This window comes from Rattus rattus, chromosome 11 (genome assembly GCF_011064425.1).
Source record: "Rattus rattus isolate New Zealand chromosome 11, Rrattus_CSIRO_v1, whole genome shotgun sequence".
Classification (NCBI taxonomy): domain Eukaryota; kingdom Metazoa; phylum Chordata; class Mammalia; order Rodentia; family Muridae; genus Rattus; species Rattus rattus.
In genome coordinates this window covers 30,991,473-31,014,353 of record NC_046164.1, presented here as the reverse complement: position 1 = coordinate 31,014,353, position 22,881 = coordinate 30,991,473, and the positions used below count along the sequence as shown (strand labels likewise).

General features: G+C 47.7%; 1 protein-coding gene across 1 annotated transcript in view; it reads left to right on the top strand.

Annotated features, from left to right (window-relative positions):
* Positions 1 to 17,710, top strand: part of Scfd2 (sec1 family domain containing 2) — a 305,067-nt gene extending 287,357 nt beyond the window's left edge. Inside the window, exons 8-9 of the mRNA XM_032917168.1 lie at positions 10,179 to 10,298; positions 17,402 to 17,710. Of these exons, the coding sequence (XP_032773059.1) occupies positions 10,179 to 10,298; positions 17,402 to 17,494 (213 nt within the window). The 3' untranslated portion in view covers positions 17,495 to 17,710. The remainder of the gene's footprint in view (positions 1 to 10,178; positions 10,299 to 17,401) is intronic.
* Positions 17,711 to 22,881: the final 5,171 nt, after the last annotated feature.

Here is a 22,881-nt window from a genome sequence, read left to right as displayed (position 1 = left end):
ACTTGCTAGTTGCGCTGGCTGATTTTGTGTGTCAACTTGACACAAGCTGGGGTTATCACAGAGAAAGGAGCCTCAGTTGTGGAGATGCCGCCATGAGACCCAGCTGTAAGGCATTTTCTCAATTAGTGATCAAGGGGGGAGGACCCAGCCCATTGTGGGTGGTGCAAACCCTGGGCTGGTGGTCCTGGGTTCTATAAGAAAACAGGCTGAGCAAGCCAGGGGAAGCAATCCAATAAGCAGCACTCCTCCATGACTTCTGCATCTGCTCCTGCCTCCAAGTTCCTGCCCTGTGTGAGTTCCAGTCCTGACTTCCTTTGGTAATGAGCAACAATGTGGAAGTGTAAGCTAAATAAATCCTTTCCTCCCCAACTTGTTTCTTGGTCATGATATTTTGTGCAGGAATACAAACCCTGACTAAGACACTAGTTGTCCAATTGTTAACACAATCTATTAAAAATGACTTCCTGGATGAGAAGCTGAGGAGAGCAAGCATGCCCTGCTACCTAAGGCAGACTCTCGAGGCAGCCAGTGGACTTGTGACTAGCCACCAAGGCTGTCCTCCTCCTAGGACAGACAACCCAGTGAGGGAGGTCCGCTGAGCTGAGAGGAACGACGTGGGTGTAAGCTGGATAGGAAAAGCCCAGCGCCCTCACTGGACTCCATACACAGCACCTTGAGGTCCTCTGACAAAAGCTTGATAATGACCTAATGACTCAATCAAAACAGACTTCCCCTCTCACTGCAATGGAAATTTAATTTAAAACTGGCACATCTAATAGGCAGCACTTTAGAAGTGCGTTTCTGAAATCTGTGGTTTGGATTTGAGTCTCCTGAGACTAATACACTTTATATCTACTCCATGTGTTTGACCCTCAGCTTGTTTTGACTAAAGAACATGATCTGTCAAGATGTTTTCTCTGCTGGAATTGGTGTGGAGAGGGTGGGTTTTGTCTAATGAGATGGCACGAGGCCCTTCTCCCTCCTCTGTGTGCTTTAAGTTTGTGTTGCTGTAGTTCTTCCATTTCTTATGTGGCCCTGCTTGATTGGAAAAAGATTCACGGCAAAGATTCAAGCCCCAGTGCCTGCCTCTGGGCGCTGTGTCTGAGTTGATGTGACAGACAGCCTTGTGGCCTGGAAACTGGAAAAAGCCCACATGAAGAAATGGCACTCACACAGGCCTTAGAAACAGTCAAAGCTGTGCGGTAGGATTCCAGCAAGTCTCAGCAACTTAATTAAAGAAAGGCTTATTTATTTAAGAACAAAGGATGTCCAGGGACCCAAAAACAGCAATGCAGAAGAATTAGAACCAAAACCTGGAAAGCCAGCTGAGAAGCAATCAGTTGATGAGAGTCGCCGTGCTCTGCAGAGGAGCGTATTGTAGGTGTTCAAGGGATGCTAGGTGAATGCCTGGTCGAATGTCCAACCATAGCTTTTGGTTCTCCTTAGTAGCCAGTGAATGTTCACAGAGCCTCATCTGTCTTGAAATGACAAGTCAGGCTCAGGATCTCATTCCATGACCAGATTGAACAGCAAAGTCATACTATAATGATATGGCTGCCACAGCCCATTCTGAGCTGAAGGCAAATGATTGGATTATAGATATGACCATCATGCAAAGGAGGCTTCACTGAGGTAGGCTAGGAGTGCTGGGCTTCATGTGAGGATGATGTCAGAGCCCTCGGCTGTGAGAGCTGAGCATACCTCAGAGGTCATCTAGACCCACTCCTTATTACTCATATAAGAAAAACAATTTGGAGAGAGACACTGTTGGATGGAGTCCACCAAGCTTAATGGCATTTACGATTAGAAGAAAATGTCAGCCTTGAGCTTGGTCAAATGAGTACAAGTCCTGTGGTTGCTCTGTGCAGCCATTTATAACCATTGTGTAAAGTCTTCTAAATTATGATGCATACTGTGAGGCAGGCTTTGATTTATATCTAATCTTAGCTAAACCTATTGCAAGAGTTCTAATGAAGTGGACTTTGGTAGGACATCTTAGCAAAAGCAAAACCTGAACTGTGGCAGTCTTCATACTTTGTCTGACAGGGAGCAATGGCTGCTGTTGGTAAGGGAGACATAGATATAATAGACACCTGCTCGCTATAGCACAGATTCCCCTATGAGGGGTGCTACAAGGAAGAGAAAGCCTTGATGTGAGGAGTGGGTGGAGGAGCACAAAGGAGGTCCCCGTGTTTCGGGAATTATTAAATAAATGGCATCTTTTATCCCACACTAGTGTCGGCACCATAGGGCCACATGGTATCTGCAGTGTACCGTACCTTCATCTCAGTGGCGGCCGGCTCTAGTGTGGCTCACGCCGTTATTTCTTACTGTCCTCTAGCCCCAGCAGTCTCTTGGCCCCCATTGCTAGCTGTCCTCTCCTGGCTGGCTGGCCCAGCTACCCAGTAAAATCAGGTCTCTAGAGGAGGTCTGGTAGGACTATACAAAGAATTAACAGGACCAAAAGCTGATTGTTTGAGAAAATCAACAAAATAGATAAACCCTTAGCCAGACTAACCAGAGGACAAAGAGAGTGTGTCCAAATTAACAAAATCAGAAATGAAAAGGGAGACATAACAACAGATTCAGAGGAAATTCAAAAATTATCAGATCCTACTACAAAAGCCTATATTCAACAAAACTTGAAAATCTGGAGGAAATAGACAATTTCCTAAACAGATACCAGGTACCAAAGTTAAATCAGGAACAGATAAACCATGTAAACAACCTCATAATTCCTAAAGAAATAGAAGCAGTCATTAAAAGTCTCCCAACCAAAAAGAGCCCAGGTCCAGATGGGTTCAGTGCAGAATTCTATCAGACCTTCAAAGAAGACCTCATACCAATACTATCCAAACTATTCCACAAAATTAAAACAGACGGAGCACTACCAAATTCCTTCTATGAAGCCACAATTACTCTTATACCTAAACCACACAAAGACCCAACAAAGAAAGAGAACTTCAGACCAATTTCCCTTATGAATATCGATGCAAAAATACTCAATAGAATTCTTGCAAACCGAATCCAAGAGCACATCAAAACAATCATCCACCATGATCAAGTAGGCTTCATCCCAGGCATGCAGGGATGGTTTAATATATGGAAAACCGTCAATGTAATCCACAATATAAACAAACTGAAAGATAAAAACCACATGATCATTTCATTAGATGCTGAAAAAGCATTTGACAAAATTCAACACCCCTTCATGATAAAAATCCTGGAAAGAATAGGAATTCAAGTCCACTTAAACATAGTAAAGGCCATATACAGCAAACCAGTAGCTAACATTAAACAAAATGGAGAGAAACTTGAAGCCATCCCACCAAAATCAGGGACTAGACAAGGCTGCCCACTATCTCCCTACTTATTCAATATAGTTCTCGAAGTTCCTAGCCAGAGCAATCAGACAACAAAAGGAGATCAAAGGGATACAGATTGGAAAGGAAGAAGTCAAAATATCACTATTTGTAGATGATATGATAGTATATTTAAGTGATCCCAAAAGTTCTACCAGAGAACTACTAAACCTGATAAACACCTTCAGCAAAGTGGCTGGGTATAATATTAACTTAAATAAATCAGTAACCTTCCTCTACACAAAAGAGAAGCAAGCTGAGAAAGAAATTAGGGGAACGACACCCTTCATAATAGTCCCAAATAATATAAAATACCTCGGTGTGACTTTAACCAAGCAAGTGAAAGATCTGTATGATAAGAACTTCAAGCCTTTGAAGAAAGAAATTGAAGATCTCAGAAGATGGAAAGATCTCCCATGCTCATGGATTGGCAGGATTAATATAGTAAAAATGGCCATTTTGCCAAAAGTGATCTACAGATTCAATGCAATCCCCATCAAAATTCCAATCTAATTCTTCATAGAGTTAGAACAATTTTCAAATTCATCTGGAATAACAAAAAACCCAGGATAGCTAAAACTATCCTCAACAATAAAAGGACTTCTGGGGGAATCACTATCCCTGAACTCAAACAGTATTATAGAGCAATGGTGATAAAAACTGTATGGTATTGGTACAGAGACAGGCAGATAGACCAGTGGAATAGAATTAAAGACCCAGAAATGAACCCACACACCTATGGTCATTTGATTTTTGACAAAGGAGCCAAAACCATCCAATGGAAAAAAAGATAGCATTTTCAGCAAATGGTGCTGGTTCAACTGGAGGTCAACATGTAAAGAATGCAGATCGATCCATGCTTATCACCCTGTACAAAGCTTAAGTCCAAGTGGATCAAGGACCTCCACATCAAACCAGATACACTCAAACTAATAGAAGAAAAAAAGTGTGGAAGAATCTCAACACACGGTCACTGGAAAAAATTTCCTGAACAAAACACCAATGGCTTATGCTCTAAGATCAAGAATCGACAAATGGGATCTCATAACACTGCAAAGCTTCTGTAAGGCAAAGGACACTGTGGTTAGGATAAAACAGCAACCAACAGATCAGGAAAAGATCTTTACCAATCCTACAACTGATAGAGGGCTTATATCCAAAATATACAAAGAACTCAAGAAGTTAGACTGCAGGGAGACAAATAACCCTATTAAAATATGGGGTTCAGAGCTAAACAAAGAATTCACAGCTGAGGAATACCGAATGGCTGAGAAACACCTAAAGAAATGTTCAACATCTTTAGTCATAAGGAAAATGCAAATCAAAACAACCCTGGGATTCCACCTCACACTAGTCAGAATGGCAAAGATCAAAAACTCTGGGGACAGCAGATGCTGGTGAGGATGGGGAGAAAGAGGAACACTCCTCCATTGTTGGTGGGATTGCAGACTGGTACAACCATTCTGGAAATCAGTCTGGAGGTTCCTCACAAAATTGGACATTGAACTACCTGAGGACCCAGCTATACCTTTCTTGGGCATATATCCAAAAGATGCCCCAACATATACCAAAGACACATGATTCACTATGTTAATAGCAGCCTTATTTATAATAGCCAGAAGCTGGAATGAACCCAGATGCCCTTCAACAGAGGAATGGATACAGAAAATGTGGTACATCTACACAATGGAATATTACTCAGCTATCAAAAACAATGACTTTGTGAAATTCATAGGCAAATGGTCGGAACTGGAAAATATCATCCTGAGTGAGGTAACCCAATCACAGAAAAACACACATGGTATGCACTCATTGATAAGTGGATATTAACCCAAATGCTCGAATTACCCTAGATGCACAGAACATGTGAAACTCAAGAAGGATAACCAAAATGCGGGTGCTTCACTCCTTCTTTAAAGGGGAACAAGAATACCCTTGGGAGGGAATAGGGAGGCAAAGTTTAGAACAGAGGCTGAAGGAACACCCATTCAGAGCCTGCCCCACATGTTACCCATACATATACAGCCACCAAACTAGATAAGGTGGATGAAGCAAAGAAGTGCAGGCTGACAGGAACTGGATGTAGATCTCTCCTTGGGACACAGACAGAATACAGCAAATACAGAGGCGAATGCCATCATTAAACCCCTGAACTGAGAATGGGACCCCCGTTGAAGGAATCAGAGAAAGGACTGAAAGAGCTGAAGGGTCTTGAGACCCCACATGAACAACAATGCCAACCAACCAGAGCTTCCAGGGACTAAGCCACTACCTAAAGACTATACATGGACTGACCCTGGGCTCCAACCTCATAGGTAGCAATGAATATCCTAGTAAGAGCACCAGTGGAAGGGGAAGCCCTTGGTCCTGTCAAGACTGAACCCCCAGTGAATGGGATTCTTGGGGGGAGGGCGGTAAAGGGGGAGGATTGGGAGGGTAACACCCATATAGAATGGGAGGGGAATAACATTTGAAATGTAAATAAATACCCAATTTAACATAGATGAAAAGAAAAAAAAGAAATATTCATAACTACCTGTGGCCATTCAAGGCCACCCAGATCTGGACTGTCCTTCTCTGCCTCCATCTTGGTATCTCTCCTCTCTCCCTTTTCTCTCTCCCTCCTTACCAAAACTTTGTCCCTATATTACCTTTTACTGTCTAATGATGGGCCTTGACCTAACTTGTGCCAGCCCTTGCCTGCATACAGCATCTACCTGCACACCGGGATGATAGGTATTGTCAGGGCAGTAGAGCCTGCACAGAGGGCTGAGTTGTATGCTATGGAGGGCTTCTTGTCACCCAGGGGCTGGGGCAAACGTTGCCAGTGGAGAGAGAATACAAGGATGGATAAATGGAAGCTGGAGCTAGATCAACAAGGGCTGGAAATGTACGTTTTTACCAAATTGTATCAAAAAACAAGCATTCCCTGTGCTAGTTAATGTATTAAAAAATTCCCTGTACTTGTTAATTTCTGTGATATTGTCACAAACTGGAGACTCCTGGAAAGAAGGAACCTCAATTAAAATATTGTCCCCATCAGATTGGTAATGTTTTCTGTGAGGGGCCCCAGCCCAGTGCAGGAGGCACTTGCCACCCTAGGGAGCTGGTCCTGGTTGTATGAGAAGCCATGGGAACAGACCAATAGACAGCATTCTGCTATGGTTTCTGACTGTGCTCCCATGAGTTCCCACCCTGCCTCCCCTTAATGATGGGCTTATTGCCCTGGCAGCATTGAGTGATGGGAAACCAGGGTGGGCCTGGAACTAGATAAGGCAAGAAAGAGAAAAGATGAGACTCTTCAGTAAGGCTGAGGACATGGGGACCAGGAAGAGTCACTAGCTTCCACACATGGGGATTGGTTGAGTATGGCACCTCAAGCAGTGCCTCTCATAGAGTTGTTCAATAAATATTCACTGAACGATGACTAGGTAAAGAAGTGTTTGGAGGCAATGGTAATGGTATTTGTGACTCCTGACGGCCATTTTCAGAGTTAGCATGGGTCTTTCCATGGCCTGGTCTCTTCTTAAGGCCTGAGCCTCTCTCACTGCCTCTGTAAAGCACTAATGGAGAATGGGGATCCTGATTGTACCTATTCTGAGGATAAGTGAGCCACAGATGAAGGGAAACTGAGTGAAGGCCCGTATCTCAGGGAGCACTGGGAGCAGCAGTCTGCAGCAGCAGTCTGCAGCAGCAGTCCCAGAATTCCTCAAAAGTTCAAGCACTGGGAGCAGCAGGATCCTCACCATGACATCATAGGAGTCAATCCAGACATTGGATATTCCCAGATCCCGTACCTGCAGAGCCCCAGAGCCTGCACTGAGATCCTGGTATAGTGTGGGGAGGAAGCCATATTCCCTGACCAGAGCCGACATCCTCAGTCCCAGCCCTCCAGGGCTCATCAAGTGACAGAGACCAGAGACTTTGCCTGCTTTATTACGCCCTGTGTGCAGTGACATGCTGTGTCAAGCTTTCATCTTTAGATTGTCACCCCGCAGACTTACGCATATGGCAAAGTCATGTATGGCTGCTTGTGAGGAATTTGGGATTGGGATGAGAAAGGCTCCACTTCCCAGCAGCCTGCTGGCCTGGCACGCTCTGCAGAGAAACCTTGGTATCAACATACAAATCTAAACCAAAACCAAAATAGCAAACACCAGCATGCATCATTGGACCATGTGTTTGTGCCTAGACCAGCATTCCCCCAGCCCTGGCCCCCACTCCTTAGCCCACAGCCCCACCCTCGCTCCTTAGCCCCCCCCCAGTGCTCCCCCTCGCTCCCTTAGGCCCCCTGGCCCCATCCCTGCTTTTCACACACACACACACACACACACACACACACACACACACACACACACACACACCACCTCTCTCCTTAGCCCCCCAGGAATTGCTCTTTGGTGTTGCTGCCTTTCATTTTCTTCCCCCTTTTCATCTTCTACTGTGCCCTTCCAAGATTCTCAGCATGTGCTTCAGACTCCAAACTCTTATGCAAAGCATGTCTTGAGGGACATACTGTGCCATGCTAAAGTTTCAGAGCCAGTTGTATTTCTGTCCCAGGATTAAGTGGGAAACAGCAGTTATTTGTGAGACTGGGAGGTTTCCTGGGGTCTGGTTACTCAGACAAAACCATGCATAAACCAGACGAAGTGGTTCTGAGACATCTCTAAGAAAGGGGCCATCACAGAAAACTACAACCCATCAAAATGCAGAGAGCAGGGGACCAAGCAGCACGCCGCCCCAAATGGTACATCTACAACACAACTCCTCCTCCTCCTGCTCATCTTCCTCCTGAGGTTCAGGGATCACCAGGAAAGAGGGGCTTGGAAGATGGTAAGAGCCGAAGAAACAGGAAGTCAGGAGTGTCAGAGAGATACTCCCATGAAGTCTCGTCAGCATCCCTGCCTAGGGGGCATGGCACCAACAGACATGGTAACGTGAAGGGGGAGACCTTGTGGGGTACCACATGCAGCTCAGGAACCCCAAGAGTGAAAGTTTTCCCTGTGGAAGAGTTCTCAGTTATTATCTAGCACCAAGTGGCCAGCCCTGAAATCATACACATGCAAGTAATGTTCTACAGACCAGGAAGGTTACATTTATATTTAGGAATAGATATAAATATGGATATATAGAGAGAGCAGGAGGGAATACATGTGTGGGATGGATTAGAAAATGGAGAGGGAAGGAGGAAAATAGTATTTTAAAAATAAAACCACCTGAGAGTGATGTATGTCTTTAATCCCAGCATTTAGGGGGCAAAGGCAGGTTGTTCTCTGAGTTTGCGTCCAGCCTGGTCTACATAGTGACTTCCAGGGCTGCACAGGAAACTCTGCCTCAAAAAGAAAAACAAATTAAATTTGTTAAAGTCTAAGATAACAGGAATCAGGAATCGTCTGTGAGCTTGCACAGCCTATACGATTGCTCTCTGTTATTTATTTAATTCGTTGTTGTTGTTGTTGTTGTTGTATGTGCTTGTAATGTGTGGAACATTTGCCACAGCCTGTGTGTGGAGTCTGCTCCCCCTTTGTGTGGATTCCAGAGGTCAGACACAGGCTGTCAGGATTGTGTGGCGAGCCTTTACCTGTTGAGCCCCCTCGCCTGCCTGGCTTAGCTCTCTCATCCATGAGGGCTCACTGTGTGTGACCCTGTGCTCAGCACCAAATCGCCAAGGTAGATGCTCAAGAGTCAGAGAGAAGGCAGAGCTGTGATCGGGTTTGCCAAGGTCAGGATGGAAGAACATGATGGACAGCCACCATGGGACAGGAGGACGAGGAGGCCTGGGGACAGAAAGCATAAGAGGGGGACGATGGGGGGGAGGTGAGGACACTGCCCACAGGGAAGACAGCTTACAGACAGCACTTGGGAACTGAGTATCATGGCACTGACCTAGGACAAAGCCCATTCTGTGGCCCACCAGGGCCCACAGGCCACACAGCTTTCCTCCTGACCTGGAAAACTCCCAGGTGTTTAGGTAGCTTCACCTCACCCATGACTTTGGTGGCCATTCAGGCAGGTGACAGCACCTTCCCGGGCAATGCCGTGGGTGCTGGGTCCTGCCTGCTCCACACAGCTGCCGGCTGCTTAGGTATAGAACTTGACTCAGGCCATTTGTCCTGCTCTCCTGAGGAGGACAGCGGTCTGACACAGGTCAGCCCTCTCCTGTTCTCCTGAGGCCTTCATCGCTGGATGAGTTTCTCATTTTAGTATATAATACTACTCATGGGTAAAATCATAAAAACCAAGAGAAGGGATCTACTGAGCAGTTAATGTGACGTTCACACAGAGTAGGTCTTGGCCGTGGCCAGTTTGGTGAAGTGTCTGGTTCTAAATCATACAGGCTCTAGGAGGGTGACCTGCTTCTGTATACCTGTGTATTTCTGTAAACCTCCATCCCACCACCAGAACCAACTGGGTTAGTTCCGCAGATAGTGACAGACACCAAGTCTGCCTACAGAGGGTAAGCACGGCAGGAATCTAAGGCATCCCTGCTCCTGTGGAGTAGAGGGACAAACACAACATGGCCAGAGAGGCTGAGGCAGAGCTGTGAGACAAAGGACAACGGTGTTCTGAGTCCTGAACAAAGACGAGCAGGAAGGTGTCACTCAGCCCTTCTCCTACTTCATGACTCCTGCGCCCCAGCTCTCCTTTTGATAAAGCCTTTATGTAAGGATGTACTAAGGTGCCATGTTGTGCAGTCCTGGCCAACAGAGTCACAAGGCATCAGCTCATCTGGTTGTAAGTAAGTCATCACTGTCCCCCAAGCAGGAGGAAAGCGGTGGCCATTGCTGCCATCTGACCTGATGTTCTGTTTTGCAGGTGAGCCGGCCCCATCCCAGTGACCATCCCCTCTTGATCCTCTTTGTGGTGGGCGGCGTCACAGTTGCTGAAGCCAAAATGGTCAAAGATCTTGTAGCGTCTCTGAAGCCAGGATCCCAGGTACTGAGTCATGGGTGAGACCAACAGCAGTGGGAGGTGGTGTGGGCTTCCTTACCCCTCTTCTGGCTTGCATTCCTCTCTCCGCTCCTTCTCCCCATATCCTATCACCCTACCATGTTCTCCTCCTGGCCACTCCCCCACAGTCATCGTCCTTTCCAGACCAATCCACTCACACTTCCCTGGAGAGCATTTTCTTCCTTATGGTTAAGGACCTGCCACTTGGGCAGACTTCATCGTAACTGGTTAAATTCCCTCACCAAGCGGAGGGATCCCTGTTATTGCACAGTAAGTGGTGCCAACCAGGAAATAAAGCAAGTATGGGTCCAGCAGCAGCCAAGGCTGTAACCCTCAAAACCCTCAGACCTCCAATCCCCAGCATCCGTGTCCTCCAGCTTGTCCGCCTGCTAAAAGTTCTACCACCTCCCAAAACCTCCAGCGGAGGTCATGTGTTGAGTTCACGAGCCTGTGGAGACATTATACTTCTAAACTGCACTGAGGGATTCAGGGGCCTCTTCCCACCTGTGGTAGTCAGGGGGAAAGAGTGGAGTCAGAGGTTCAAAACCTCATTCAAGACACTAGCTAATACTGCCCACACAGCGGCACAGAAAACCACTCGGCAGGAGTGGCAGGTAGCATTCTAGCCCGGTCCTGCCTACCTGGGTGGTGTTGTGGCCTCCTTCTGATCCCACCTCGCGCTGTGTATCTATACAGCCAGCCTTCTCTCTTTCCCTGACATCCTGCCGGTTGCTCTGACTGCTTCCTGAGTCTCTCCTAGCCTCCAAACCAATGTTATTCAGCAAAGCCCTTGCCTACTCACTGTCTGCTCCATATTTGCTAGCGTAGTCCCTTCCACCACACACAAGCTCTTTGAGGACAAAGGCCTAGACCTGAGCGTGTGGCAGGAGCTTGGTAGGCCTGGTGTTTTGGTGGATATATTGATAACTTTCTGTGATGCTGAGTGCCTGAACCTGCTGATGAAATCAAGGATCCCCAATCTCTCTTCCTATCAAGACAGCCAACTGGGTTGGGATGGGATGGGATGGGATGGGATGGGATGAGGATGGGGTGGGGTGGGGTGGGGTGGGGTGGGATGGGATGGAAGCTGTCTATGTAGGAGCAGGCCCAGATCTAGGAAACTGCAGTCATTTTCTATGACCCTCTCTGCTATAATTGTCACCAATTATTGTCAGAGTTGATAAATTTCTGCAAAACTAATACTTGTATCCTCATTTTGTACACCCTGTACCAGCAGAATTAAGAATCTGTTAATGAAACTTTTTTCAAGCAAGCACCTTTTATATCGGAGTCACATTCCTAATTCCCTAGAATGCCTGTGCATTGAAACAGCCTGCGAGACACTGCAATCCCTTCTCTAAAAGGATAGAGTGCAGAAGCTTTCAAAGTCCATTGACAGTATGGCGGCGGAGGCCAGAATCAGCAGGCTAGTCTAACCCTGTACCCACTCATCTGCAGACAGAGCATTCCAGAGTACTGAGGGCTTAGGGACAGGCTTGACTACTCCTTGTCCTCTATGCAGAAACTCCCTGGGCATCTGGGAAAAGCAGGAATGGCCCTTTGGTCTCCAAGCTCATGAGAGTGGGGAAATTGCCTGGATGCTGCTGGAGTGACATTCCTGAGGACCACAGCCCTTCCTTCTGCCTGGCAGGTAGCTGCCCTAGCCAGCGGCTAATGAAAGCTCAGTTCTGGGTGTTAGAAGCGCCCTGGGAACCAGACCTTGCTGCTGAGTGTTCCCAGGACAGTGTGTGGGTCAGTTCCCTTCTCTGCTTATGCTCACACAGCAGTTGGGAGAGTGTGAACCCCACTGAAAGAGAAGGTTCCATAGACATGGTGTATCAAAGGCACAGCTAGCCTGACCATGTGTGAGCAGTGCCCACCTATATAACGGAAGCCTCTCTTCTGCCCTTACCAACCCACCACAGACAGGCACAAGACAGGAGTATTCTTACATTCCTTTCCTCAGAGTGCTTGTGCTGGGTACTGTCTTGTCACTCTGCTCTATGGCATGGGACCCTGAGGCCAGATGCTTCAGCCAGCTCAACTCTGTTGCTGCTGCATGGTGGCCATGATGTGCGAGGTATCCTCACAGAAAACAGCCAGGTCAGGAAAAGAAAGAGAGGTCAAGCATGGGAGCTCCCAGCTCTCTGCTGCTTTCATGGATGGTGTAGATGCCACACTTCCATACACTTCCAACTTCTGAAGCAGAATGTCTGGTGAGAAAGGTGAGAAACACAAGCGATAGATAGATAGATAGATAGATAGATAGATAGATAGATAGATAGATAGATAGACAGACAGACAGATAATAGATGATAACTAATAGACAGATGATAGATAGATGATAGAGAGATAGATAATAAATAGATGATAGATAGATAGACAGACAGACAGACAGATAATAGATGATAACTAATAGACAGATGATAGATAGATGATAGAGAGATAGATAATAAATAGATGATAGATAGATAGATAGATGATAGATAAACAGACACATAATAGATGATAGCTAATAGATGATAGCTAGATAGAATAGATGATAGATAGATGATAGATAGATAGATAGATAGATAGATAGATAGATAGATAGAGATAGATAATAAATAGATGATAGATAGATGGATGATAGATAATAGGTAGATGATAGATAATAGATAGATAGAGATAGATAGATAGATAGATAGATAGATAGATAGATAATAGATAGATGGTACATAAATAGATGATAGATAATAGATAGATGATAGGTAGGTAGATAGATAGATGGATAGATAGATAGGCCCAGAAATCTGGCCATATACAATTCTACATACATTTTTGGGGGTTCAGAGTAATATAGCCTGCTCCACATCATTGTAAGATTGGTGGGGAACCCCAAGAAGGTTAAAATCTGCAACATTAACAGAAACCCCCAAAGCAGAAGGGGTGAAGCACAAAGATGATGGACTATCATGGTGCGAGCTCTGCAGGAGAGCTGACAACCAGCACTGAGATCTGGGACCAAATGGGTCACTGTTGTTCCAGAAAGAATAGCAGTCTCCCTGGATTAACCAGCTGAGCATTTTATGTTTTGGGCTCAGTGGGTGAATGTGTCCCATGTAGCTGGTAGACAAGCAGGGTTAGATTGTAGCTCTAATACATGTGTGCAAAACCATTGCTGCTGATGGATGACCTGTGCTGTGTGGTCATTTGGGTGGAGGAAGCAGAAGCATTGGATTTAGGAGAAAGAGAGAGGAGAATACTGTCTGGTCTTTTTGATTCTCGGTATTGGAAATCAGAAGGCCCCACTCTCCAAATCCGAGATACTAACTCCCACCTCCAAACTCAGCAGAAATAGAATGGAGACGTGCTGGCACCTGCAAAGAACAGTGTGGCTGGGGAGACTAATGCCAGCCAGCAGCCGCCAAGGACCAGGCCTCCCCAGCCAAGTGCAGAGCATGCCAAGCAGAGGGCTCTGGGGACCCTAAGCTGCTCCATGCCATGCACTGTCAGCCAGCATGCGAGTAAACTCCATCTGCTGACAGCCATGGTAAGACCTGCACCGTTAGCCACGCTCGCTCACACCTAAACCACAGTTGCCGCAGCTCGCTGTGCCTCGGGCGGGGTCTTCATAGACTTCTTCTCTGCTAAATGTCATTTCTCAGTTCAATGGTCAGATCTATCTGCAGTCGGCAACAGGTGGGCCTTGTGGGAAGTGTTCTGGTCAGTGCTGGTGCACAGTGCAGATGGCGGTGTCCTGAGGAAGAATCTCTCTTCTCTGAGTGTCACATGTAGCAGCTGACAGGTAGAGACGAGACAGTCAGGAACTGGGGAGTCAGGGTTAAACTCTGCTTAAACTTGAATGATGCCAGGCCTGCGCTGAGGGGCAGGAAAAGCAACAGCAGCCGATGAGAGAGTTGTATGGCAAGGAGAGGAGAGAGGGGGAAACTGTAACTAGGGAGAGGAGGGCCAGAAGGCAGAGAGCAAGGACCCTTTGTGGGCAAGGACCAGGTAGCCCTGGAAGTTTGTGTCTGTTCCCCAGATCTCCAAGACAGGCTAGCCAGCTCTCTGGAAGATAGTCTCCAATGTTAATCAGCCTCCACACCGGCTGCATTTCCCTTTCCCCTCATAGGCTCGTGTCAAGCTAGTCTCGGCTTTTTCCTCCTACGTGGAGTCAAGTTTTTAGAATGATTATTTTAGCCAAATAATGCAGACATGGTCTTGTTTGAATTAACTTTAAAAAAATTAAAAATAATCTAAAGCAGTCTACTTGTCCAAAGTGCCAGGGCTATAAATAAATAAAGGAGGAATAAGGCGGAGTAGGGACCATGGGCTCAGCAGGTAAGAGCACTTGTTGCTCTTGCACAGAACTCAGATACACTTCCCAGCACCCCCAAGAGCCACCTGTGACTCCAGTCCCAGGGGACCCGACACTCTCTTCTGCCCATTCAGTTCTTTTGCTCCGTTAGTCCCTGCTCTGTACCAGACACGGTGCTAAAGGAACAATGAGAAGTAACAAACAGCCCCAAGACACACTCAGGCTGGCGGTGGGAAGGGTGACCCAGGAAGGCTTGCTGGAGGTGGAGACATCTTAGTATCTGAAAGGCCACGGAAAGAGTAGTGGGACTCTGCCTAAAAAGGAACATTCCAAAGATCCAGTTGTGTAGCTGCAGATACCTGAGGTTAGCTGACACATGGGACTGACCATAAAGGGTGGTGGAAGAAAGAACTGTTAGAGCCCAGCAGGAAGCAGACTCTATCGGCCTGGAATGTTGTCCTGGGGCCTGGGCTTATCAAATAGCGGTGAGAGGGAAGCAAGGCTTGGAATCCTATGAGTAAGAGACATTGCATGGAAAGCACCGTCTGTCAACGTCACCTGCCCTTCCTCACTTAAGGACAGCAGTAAGCTGCAAAGAGGGACAGCAGCAGAGGGAGCAATGGCAGCCATCCCCGCTGAAGCATGCCTTGTGCTCCACATTCCTCACAGTGGTCGTGGGCAGACGGTGTTAGTCATACCTTAAAGATGGGCAACCTGCGACTTGGAGTGATTAAGCAGCGCTCCAGGGTAAGCAGCCTTAGCTGGTCCAGCTCAAGCTGGACACGTCTAAGCCTGCACTCTTCCTCACGGTTCTCTAGACGAGCTCTTGGACTCTTCCTCCCTCCCTCACAGGCCCCTAACCTACTTCACACACCGCCTCTGCTTCCTAGTGTTTGTTTCTACCTGATCCGGAGCAGGCCCCAGACATCCTCAGCTAAGGACGCAGGAGGCTGTCACCTCATGGGCCTTCTTCTTGTTTAGATCAGACAAGCCTGGTCTTTGTGTTCCCACTCAGAGAAAACTGATCCGTTCTCTGTTAGCCATGGCTGTGAGCCCAGCGTAGGACCTGAACCAGAGAGACTCCTTGGGCTGCATTAGCTGCTCTCAGTGTTGACATCGGCTGGCTCTGTAGCCGGCATACCCCCACCAAGTTGATCAAACCTGACACCAAGATGTAAGCTTCTTCAGAGACACACTTCGTCCTCACTCCTGCCCCTCACTCACCTCAGCTGAAGAGGCATCTACTGACTTAACATAGCGTCTGAAGACCGTGCGGTCTGGCAGTATGGCAGGGACTGACAAGTCATGGTGACAGAGGAGAGTCTTCAGTATATTTGCCATTACTGGACTCTTCTACTCCACAGGGGTCTGCATTCAGAGACTGGGCAAAGTGTGTGTGTGTGTGTCTGGAAGTCCATAAATCTCCCCTAAAACTATATCAACCTATGTGTATTTCTCTAGACAATCCTGTACTTTCAAATGATTCCAAGGGGAGTCTGCAAACCTATCACAAACATCACCTAATCCCAGTGAAGCGGTGGCCTACGGTAGTTGAGCGAGCTTTTCCCAGGCCCTCAGCAGAGGAACTTACACAATCCTGGTGACACTGCTGCAAGCTCACTGTTCTCTTTTTCCTGGGACTGATGAGGTGGGAGAGTGAGGCTCCAAGGAAAGTGACTTTCCAGAGGGAATCCAGCAGCCAGCAGTGGAACTGAGGTCTCCCCAGCAATGGCTGGCAGCTCTGGCCTGGAAGCCACCGTTGCCATCACCTCCTTGGCTTGGTGCAGCATGTGTTGCTTGAACCCTCAAGCTTGGGTGGCAGGGACATGCCATATTCATCACTGCCCCCAAACCTCCTTTGCATAGGTTTCACGGGAAATGAGAAACCCAGATTGCAGTCGTTCTTTTTAACCTTCCAAAAATACGGCTTGGCTGGCGTTAGCCATGTGTTTCTTGATAGCACTTTTCCAGAACAAGTGTTTTAAAGGCAATGCTCTTGAAGAAGAGGGAACTTCAACAAGGTTGTTAAAAAGTTATTTTCAGGGGCTGGGGATTTAGCTCAGTGGTAGAGCGCTTACCTAGGAAGTGCAAGGCCCTGGGTTCGGTCCCCAGCTCCGAAAAAAAGAACCAAAAAAAAAAAGTTATTTCCAAAAAAAATAGAAATTCTAAAGTGTTTCTTTTCTACTCCCTCCCTTGACCATGTCCCTGCCCTGTTAACCTTGAGTGGGAATGTGGCCTCTGATTTGCACCAATGAGCTAGTTGAATTTGATGTTGATTACTTCACTGATTTCATTACACCTGGGATAACTGTGGGGCAGGCAAGAGGACAGGGAGGCGTCCTCCCTGCACCTGTCCAATGTAGCATGGCCCGGTGAAGCCCAGTCATGCCACACTCTGATGCTGGCCTATGGAATTCCTTCCGGGAACACCTCCCTGATTTCCCACAGGCAGTTTGTTAGCAAGAGATGCCTAGTGCCTGCTTGGGAAGGCCTTTCCCTGGCCCTTATAAAGCATATAATGTACCTAGGCAAGTCCTGGAACAAGCTCTCTAGGTGTTCTAGAGGGAAACCAGCCTCACACTGAAGTCCAAGCTGTAGGAAGAGTTGCCCAGAATCAGCCAGATGGACCCAAAGGCCCATGGACTAGGTGAGTCGGCAGAGCCTCACTTAGGACCCAGGTCAGATGAGGGGCCCTGTGTCCTGTCTGCTTTGCTCCACACTGCCTCCCTCTAAGACACCCTGGTAGCTGACTTCCCTAACTGTCCTGTGCTTGCCCCTCCTGTCACAGGTGATGGTGCTGTCCACAAGACTCCTGAAGCCACTTAACATTCCTGAGCTGCTCTTTGCAACTGACCGGCTACACCCAGACCTTGGCTTCTGACATCTAAGAGAAGATTAGACCTGTTTGAGCTGGAAATACCAATACCCATTGGTCACCGCTCCAGATATGCCTCCAAAGGCAGTGTCCCGGTTACTAATTATAGGTATGACTTAATTCTACCAGAGATCTGCATAACTGCATGGAAGGCAGTTTGTTTGGACTGCTCCCGTTCTTCAAAAGCAAAATAAAGACTTGTGTTCTCATTCTTCTTCTAAAGGTGTCAGGCTGTCATTAGCTGGCCTCACCAGCTGTCGCTTTCCTATACCCTTAGCCACTGTTGTGACCTTCCCGAAGCTACCTGAAAGTCCTAGCTGTAGGTAACAGTTCGTTGGCAGTGGTGGCAGACATGAGCACTAGGGTGAAGCTAGCCAAGGAAAAGTCCAGTGTACTGAGGATTCCCCGCTGGAGGAAGGCTACAGTGTCCTTGTGATTATGCAAGTGGGACAGGGATGTCACAGACAGAGCCTGAAACTTTGTTTCTCTTTGACTCCAAAACATTTCTGAAAGTCAAGGAGAGGGTGGGGTGGGGTAGCACTGGACTGGTGGCCTCCATGAGTGGTAAATCACCCTATGACTGACAAAGGACTGCTTTGTTCCAGCTGGTGCAAGGATGGGGCAGCCTGCTACTGGGAACAGCAGTAGGAGGGACAAGTGGGTGCCTGGAGAGCTGTCCTGGCCACCGATGGTTTCACGCTGTCCAGAGGAAGCCCGTGTAGAAGGGGTCTCCTCCCCGGGACTCTAAGTGTAACCACACCCCCTACATGGCCTTTGTGATTTCAAATTCCTACTGAAATAGAAAGCTTTCTTCTGGGAGTTTAAATTCTCTTTTAGTCAGAGCAGAAAAACCCAGATGCACCTACCGAAATTATATGAGAACTCTAGGGAGAAAGAAAGAAAGAGCTGCTTAGACGTCCAGCGTGTGGCCGGGCCTCCCAGCATGAGTAATGGGTGTCTGAAACGGGACAAAGCAGAAAACCAGTTTCTAGCTTGGACTAACAGGAAGATGAAATAAAATGTAACCACGGCATGGCTATACATTTTACTTCTCTATTAAATGCTGTCATTTTAGGGGAGAAGGAAAAAAAACGAACTGGACTTGGAATCATTTTCAGATGCTGCAGCTCAGTTTTAGACCAGATGTTCGTGCTCATGCCCAGTCATTCTCTACCTGCACCAATCCTCTGCCGCTGCTGACTGCGAGGCGGCTCTGTTTTCAACCCCACGAATCTAAAAGTCTTATGTTTGAATAAGGGGAAAATGTAAACAAATTATCTATAAGGAGAGATAAGCACTTCCTAAAATAAAGAAATTGGAAGTGTCGGTGTGACTCAAAACCATATTCATCCAACCATCCATTCTCAAATTAGAGTGGGAACCCAGGAGAACATTCCAGATTCCCCGAGACATTCTGAGCCAGGCTCATGGCGAGCCAGCCACTACTGTGGCTCCGTGGCACTCTCAGGATGAGCAGCCTCTGCTTTGCCTCAGGCCTGGGTCTCGTGGATTTCTTCTCCTGGTTAAGTTTCTCATCATGTGTCACATGCAAAAGAAGTCTGAGAACATAGAACCAAACTGCTAACTAGTGGTTGCCTCTGCAAGACACATCAAGTGGGAAGTTAGGAAGGGGCGGGGTCACCCCATTGCTTCTGTACTTTCAGCTTTTTACCCCAAGGGTCTGTTAGTGGATAGGTTTTGTGAGTTTAGTAGTTATCTTGACAAGTTGTTTCTTACCTAGTAAAAGTGTATTCAGAGGTGTCCACTATTACCATAATAGGATAAAGTTACTGGTTATGTTAGCGTTCTAGAATATTCTGACACGGTAGTAAGTAGGACCATAGCTGATGTCTGGGTAGCTGGGAGAAGCATGAAAAGTTTAGTTCCCCATGTCTGCAGCTGCTGGTTGGAAGAGCTGGGCCAGTGGGACAGTCAGGGGATACAAAGCTTTGGACATCAGTGAGCTGGAGGAAGTCGGCGATAACCAGTCTGGTTTGAAGAAGACTTGAGGAAAACTTGGTTTTGGTCCCACCAGTGGCCATCAACAAGAAAGAGAACACGGAGGACAGGGACAGTGAAGCACTGGCCTGTGCCAGTCTGGGGCACCCTCAGGTTTGTGCTCAATTTCTGGATGAGGGAAGGATTAGGAGGGTGCTAAGAAGGCCCCTGCCCATGCACAGGAACCATGGGCCAGGGCTGTGGGACTCTCTCTGACTTTATGTCCCAGTTGCACCTCTCAGAGCACTGTGGTTATCCAACCATGCACCAACATTTGTGAACTAGATGGTGCCGGTGCCTCCTTCCCAGAGGGCTGCCAGGGAGTCTACTAGGATGGCTGGTCCATAGCCCTAGGAAGCATGGATGCTCCTGCTGAGGGCACCAGTCAGTTACCTCACAGAGTGATAACGCATCAGCACGACAAGGAGAGTAAGCGAAGAGTGACGTCAGAGCGAAGAGTGAAGAGTGATGTCAGAGTAAAAAGTGACGTCAGAGCGAAGAGTGAAGAGTGATGTCAGAGTAAAAAGTGACGTCAGAGCGAAGAGTGACGGCAGAGGCATTTCTGCAAAGAAGAAAAATGGAGAGGAAATAAAGTCTCCTTCAGCCCAGGCCATCCAAGCAGAAGGCCAGTCAGGAGCACATTTCTCAAATCTGGTAGTTCATTTGTCTGGTCTTGGCTGACCACGATTAGATGCCAGGAGGCCATGCTACTCTGGATGACAGTGCAAATTAAGAGCGACTACGTATCTAATACTTCGAATATGGACCAGGGTATGCTGCTCAGTGAATGGCCCCTTGTTAGCCAGCATTCTGTCACCGAGACAAAAATACCTGAGAATGTCAGCTCACAGGAGGAAAACTGATCTTAGCTCACAGTCTTGGGGGTGTCAGTTCACAGGCACTTGGCTCTGACGTTTCTGTGCCCATGAGAGACAGAACAGCATCCATGGCAGAGAATATGTGGAAGGGAAGACCTGTTTGACTCATGAGAGCCGGGAGCTTGAGGAGGATGTAGGAGGAGGGAGAAAGTTCATACTCAGGACGCAGCCCAGTGACCTACTTCCTCTGAAAAGTCCAGTTCTTACTGCATCCCAGTGTTGTAGTACGGAGGGAGTCGCTCAATAGCTTAATCCATTAGTGAAATCAAGCCACTCGTGGTCCAGTTACCTCCGAGACCCCTCCTCAGTGTGCTGCTGCATTGAAGACCAAATTCTCAACCCATGAGCCTTCGGAAGAGGTTTTGTATCTAAATATAACAATGTCTAAGAAGCATCACTACTAGTGTTGAATGTCCGAGAATGTCGATGATGCAGATCATCATTAATGCCAACCAGAAAACAGTTATGTTTTCCTCATCAGTTCTGTTATCCTCAGTTACTGTTCACCATTTTCACTGTCTAGGTGTGTGCCTTTTAAAGGGACCTCCGCTATACGCCTATGGTAGCCACCTGAAAGGCCCACCTGAGGAGCTGAACGCCAGCGCCTCACAGACCTGAGTCTATTTACCACCTAAACCTGCTGGCCAAACCAAAGCAAGCATACACAGACCACTCTCCGGCCTCGGGCCCTGCAGCTACTTTTTATATAAACAGTTGAGAGCGGGGTAAATGCTTTGTGGCAACTGAGGTCTGCTCCTTTTGGAATCCCGTCCCTGTAAACAGAGTGCAGTCGGTGTTTGGAAGTACTCCACGCAGAGGGTCCGGCCCTATGCAGATAGCTGTTTGTGCCAAGGCCCCTACAGTTACAGTGGCATTTCCCTAGCAAAGAATTCCATACCCTGTCCCCCAGACCACTATTGTTTCTTCTTACCCTGGTTACCAGACATGGAATCTCAACAACAAATAGTCCAATATTACAAACGTCGTCTGTTAGCTTGCCCAAGAAACATCAAAACGCTCTGTCACTGCTCTTAAAGGAACTTCTGAAAACCAGATGGTGGAGGGCACAGGCCCTGTCAGAAAGAGCGGGGGCTTTTAACAAATAACGTTAGTCCCATTCTCTTCTCCAGTTCAGGAACTCATGAGGGCAATAAGAACTTGCTGAAACCGGCTTTCTTTAGACTTCCAGAGAAGTACCAGACAGCTTTCTGGGTTCTTTAGCATAAACAGGCAAGTGCTTCCCTGCTGGGCTGTTACCCTACGGGAGGTTCTGGGAGTTCTCCACAGCTGGGTGCTTGCCATCTACTCCACTAAGCAAGACCATGCGCCAACCGCCCCACTGTGGGGATCCGCCCACAGCCGCTCCCTTGCCCAGATTGATCTTTTCCCTCTTGGGATAAAAGATCGACGCTGAAATCTCTGCCCCCCTCCATGTTTTTTATAAATAAGGGGCTCTCTATAAACACAGCGATAGCCCCTAAAGCTCGGGGTTCTGGGCAAACCTTCTGGAGCTGGTTGAAGGTAGTTTTACAGCTCCCCTCCCTCCCTCCTTCCCTCCCACCCCCTCTGCCACTATGCAACCAGGCCAGGCCCAGCCTAGGGCTGCAAATGGTTTTGATTTGAGGCTGGGAGGAAACTAGAGAGCCAGACATCAAGACAGACGTGGGTTGGGCTCTGAGACAGACCGGCTGGGAGGCAGCCCCTCCAACCTGGGCATCTTTATTACCGAAGGGGGCTGGAGGCCAAAGCAGCCAGCAGCCTCAGGCTAATGGTAACAGCAGATGTGGACCGGTTGCCAGGAGTCCTGGGGCCACGCAGTAACTCAACCGGTAGCAGAAGGGAGGTGGGGGAAGCTGGGTGAATGGGGCCAGGGAGGTAGGTTGGTCTGAGAAGGCCCAGAGCTGCTGGGTCTGCGATGGGGGGGCGGGCATAAACTGGCATCAGTAGGGTCCAGGATCGGCTTCTTAAGAGCCCAGCCAATTCCTTCCTTCTGTGTATGGGATACTAAAGAGAGGGTGGAGTTGGTGTACAGAATGTCCTTGTTTCAAACATCTATTTCTGGCGCCCAATCAGTCAGTCAGAAGTGAAGTAGGGTGCTGTTACTGGCTGGCCCTAAGCTAGCATAATCTCAAGGCCTTGGTTTCCTCATCTTAAAATAGCAGTGATATAGCCTCCTTCAGGAGTCTCCGAAAGATGAAGGAGGGCACGTGCAACCTGAATGTTGTAAATACTCAATAAACCCTCTCCTCCGCCGCCATAGCCCGGCCTAGAGGGAGAGGAGATTGTTTCTCAGGCCAGAGACATCCACTGGGGAGGGTAAGTAGAGAGATGCTAGTATTGAGACAGATGAGATTAATGAAGCCTTGCACCAAGCCTATGCTGAGAACACAGCTGCTCCTGAGTCCCACCTGAGAAGGTCAAGCTCGCCCAAGACGGCAGCCTAGATTAGACTGGGGTGGTTCCCGCCTGAGATTCCCAGAGATCACTCCCTCTGCCTTCTCCACTTCATCCCTCTGT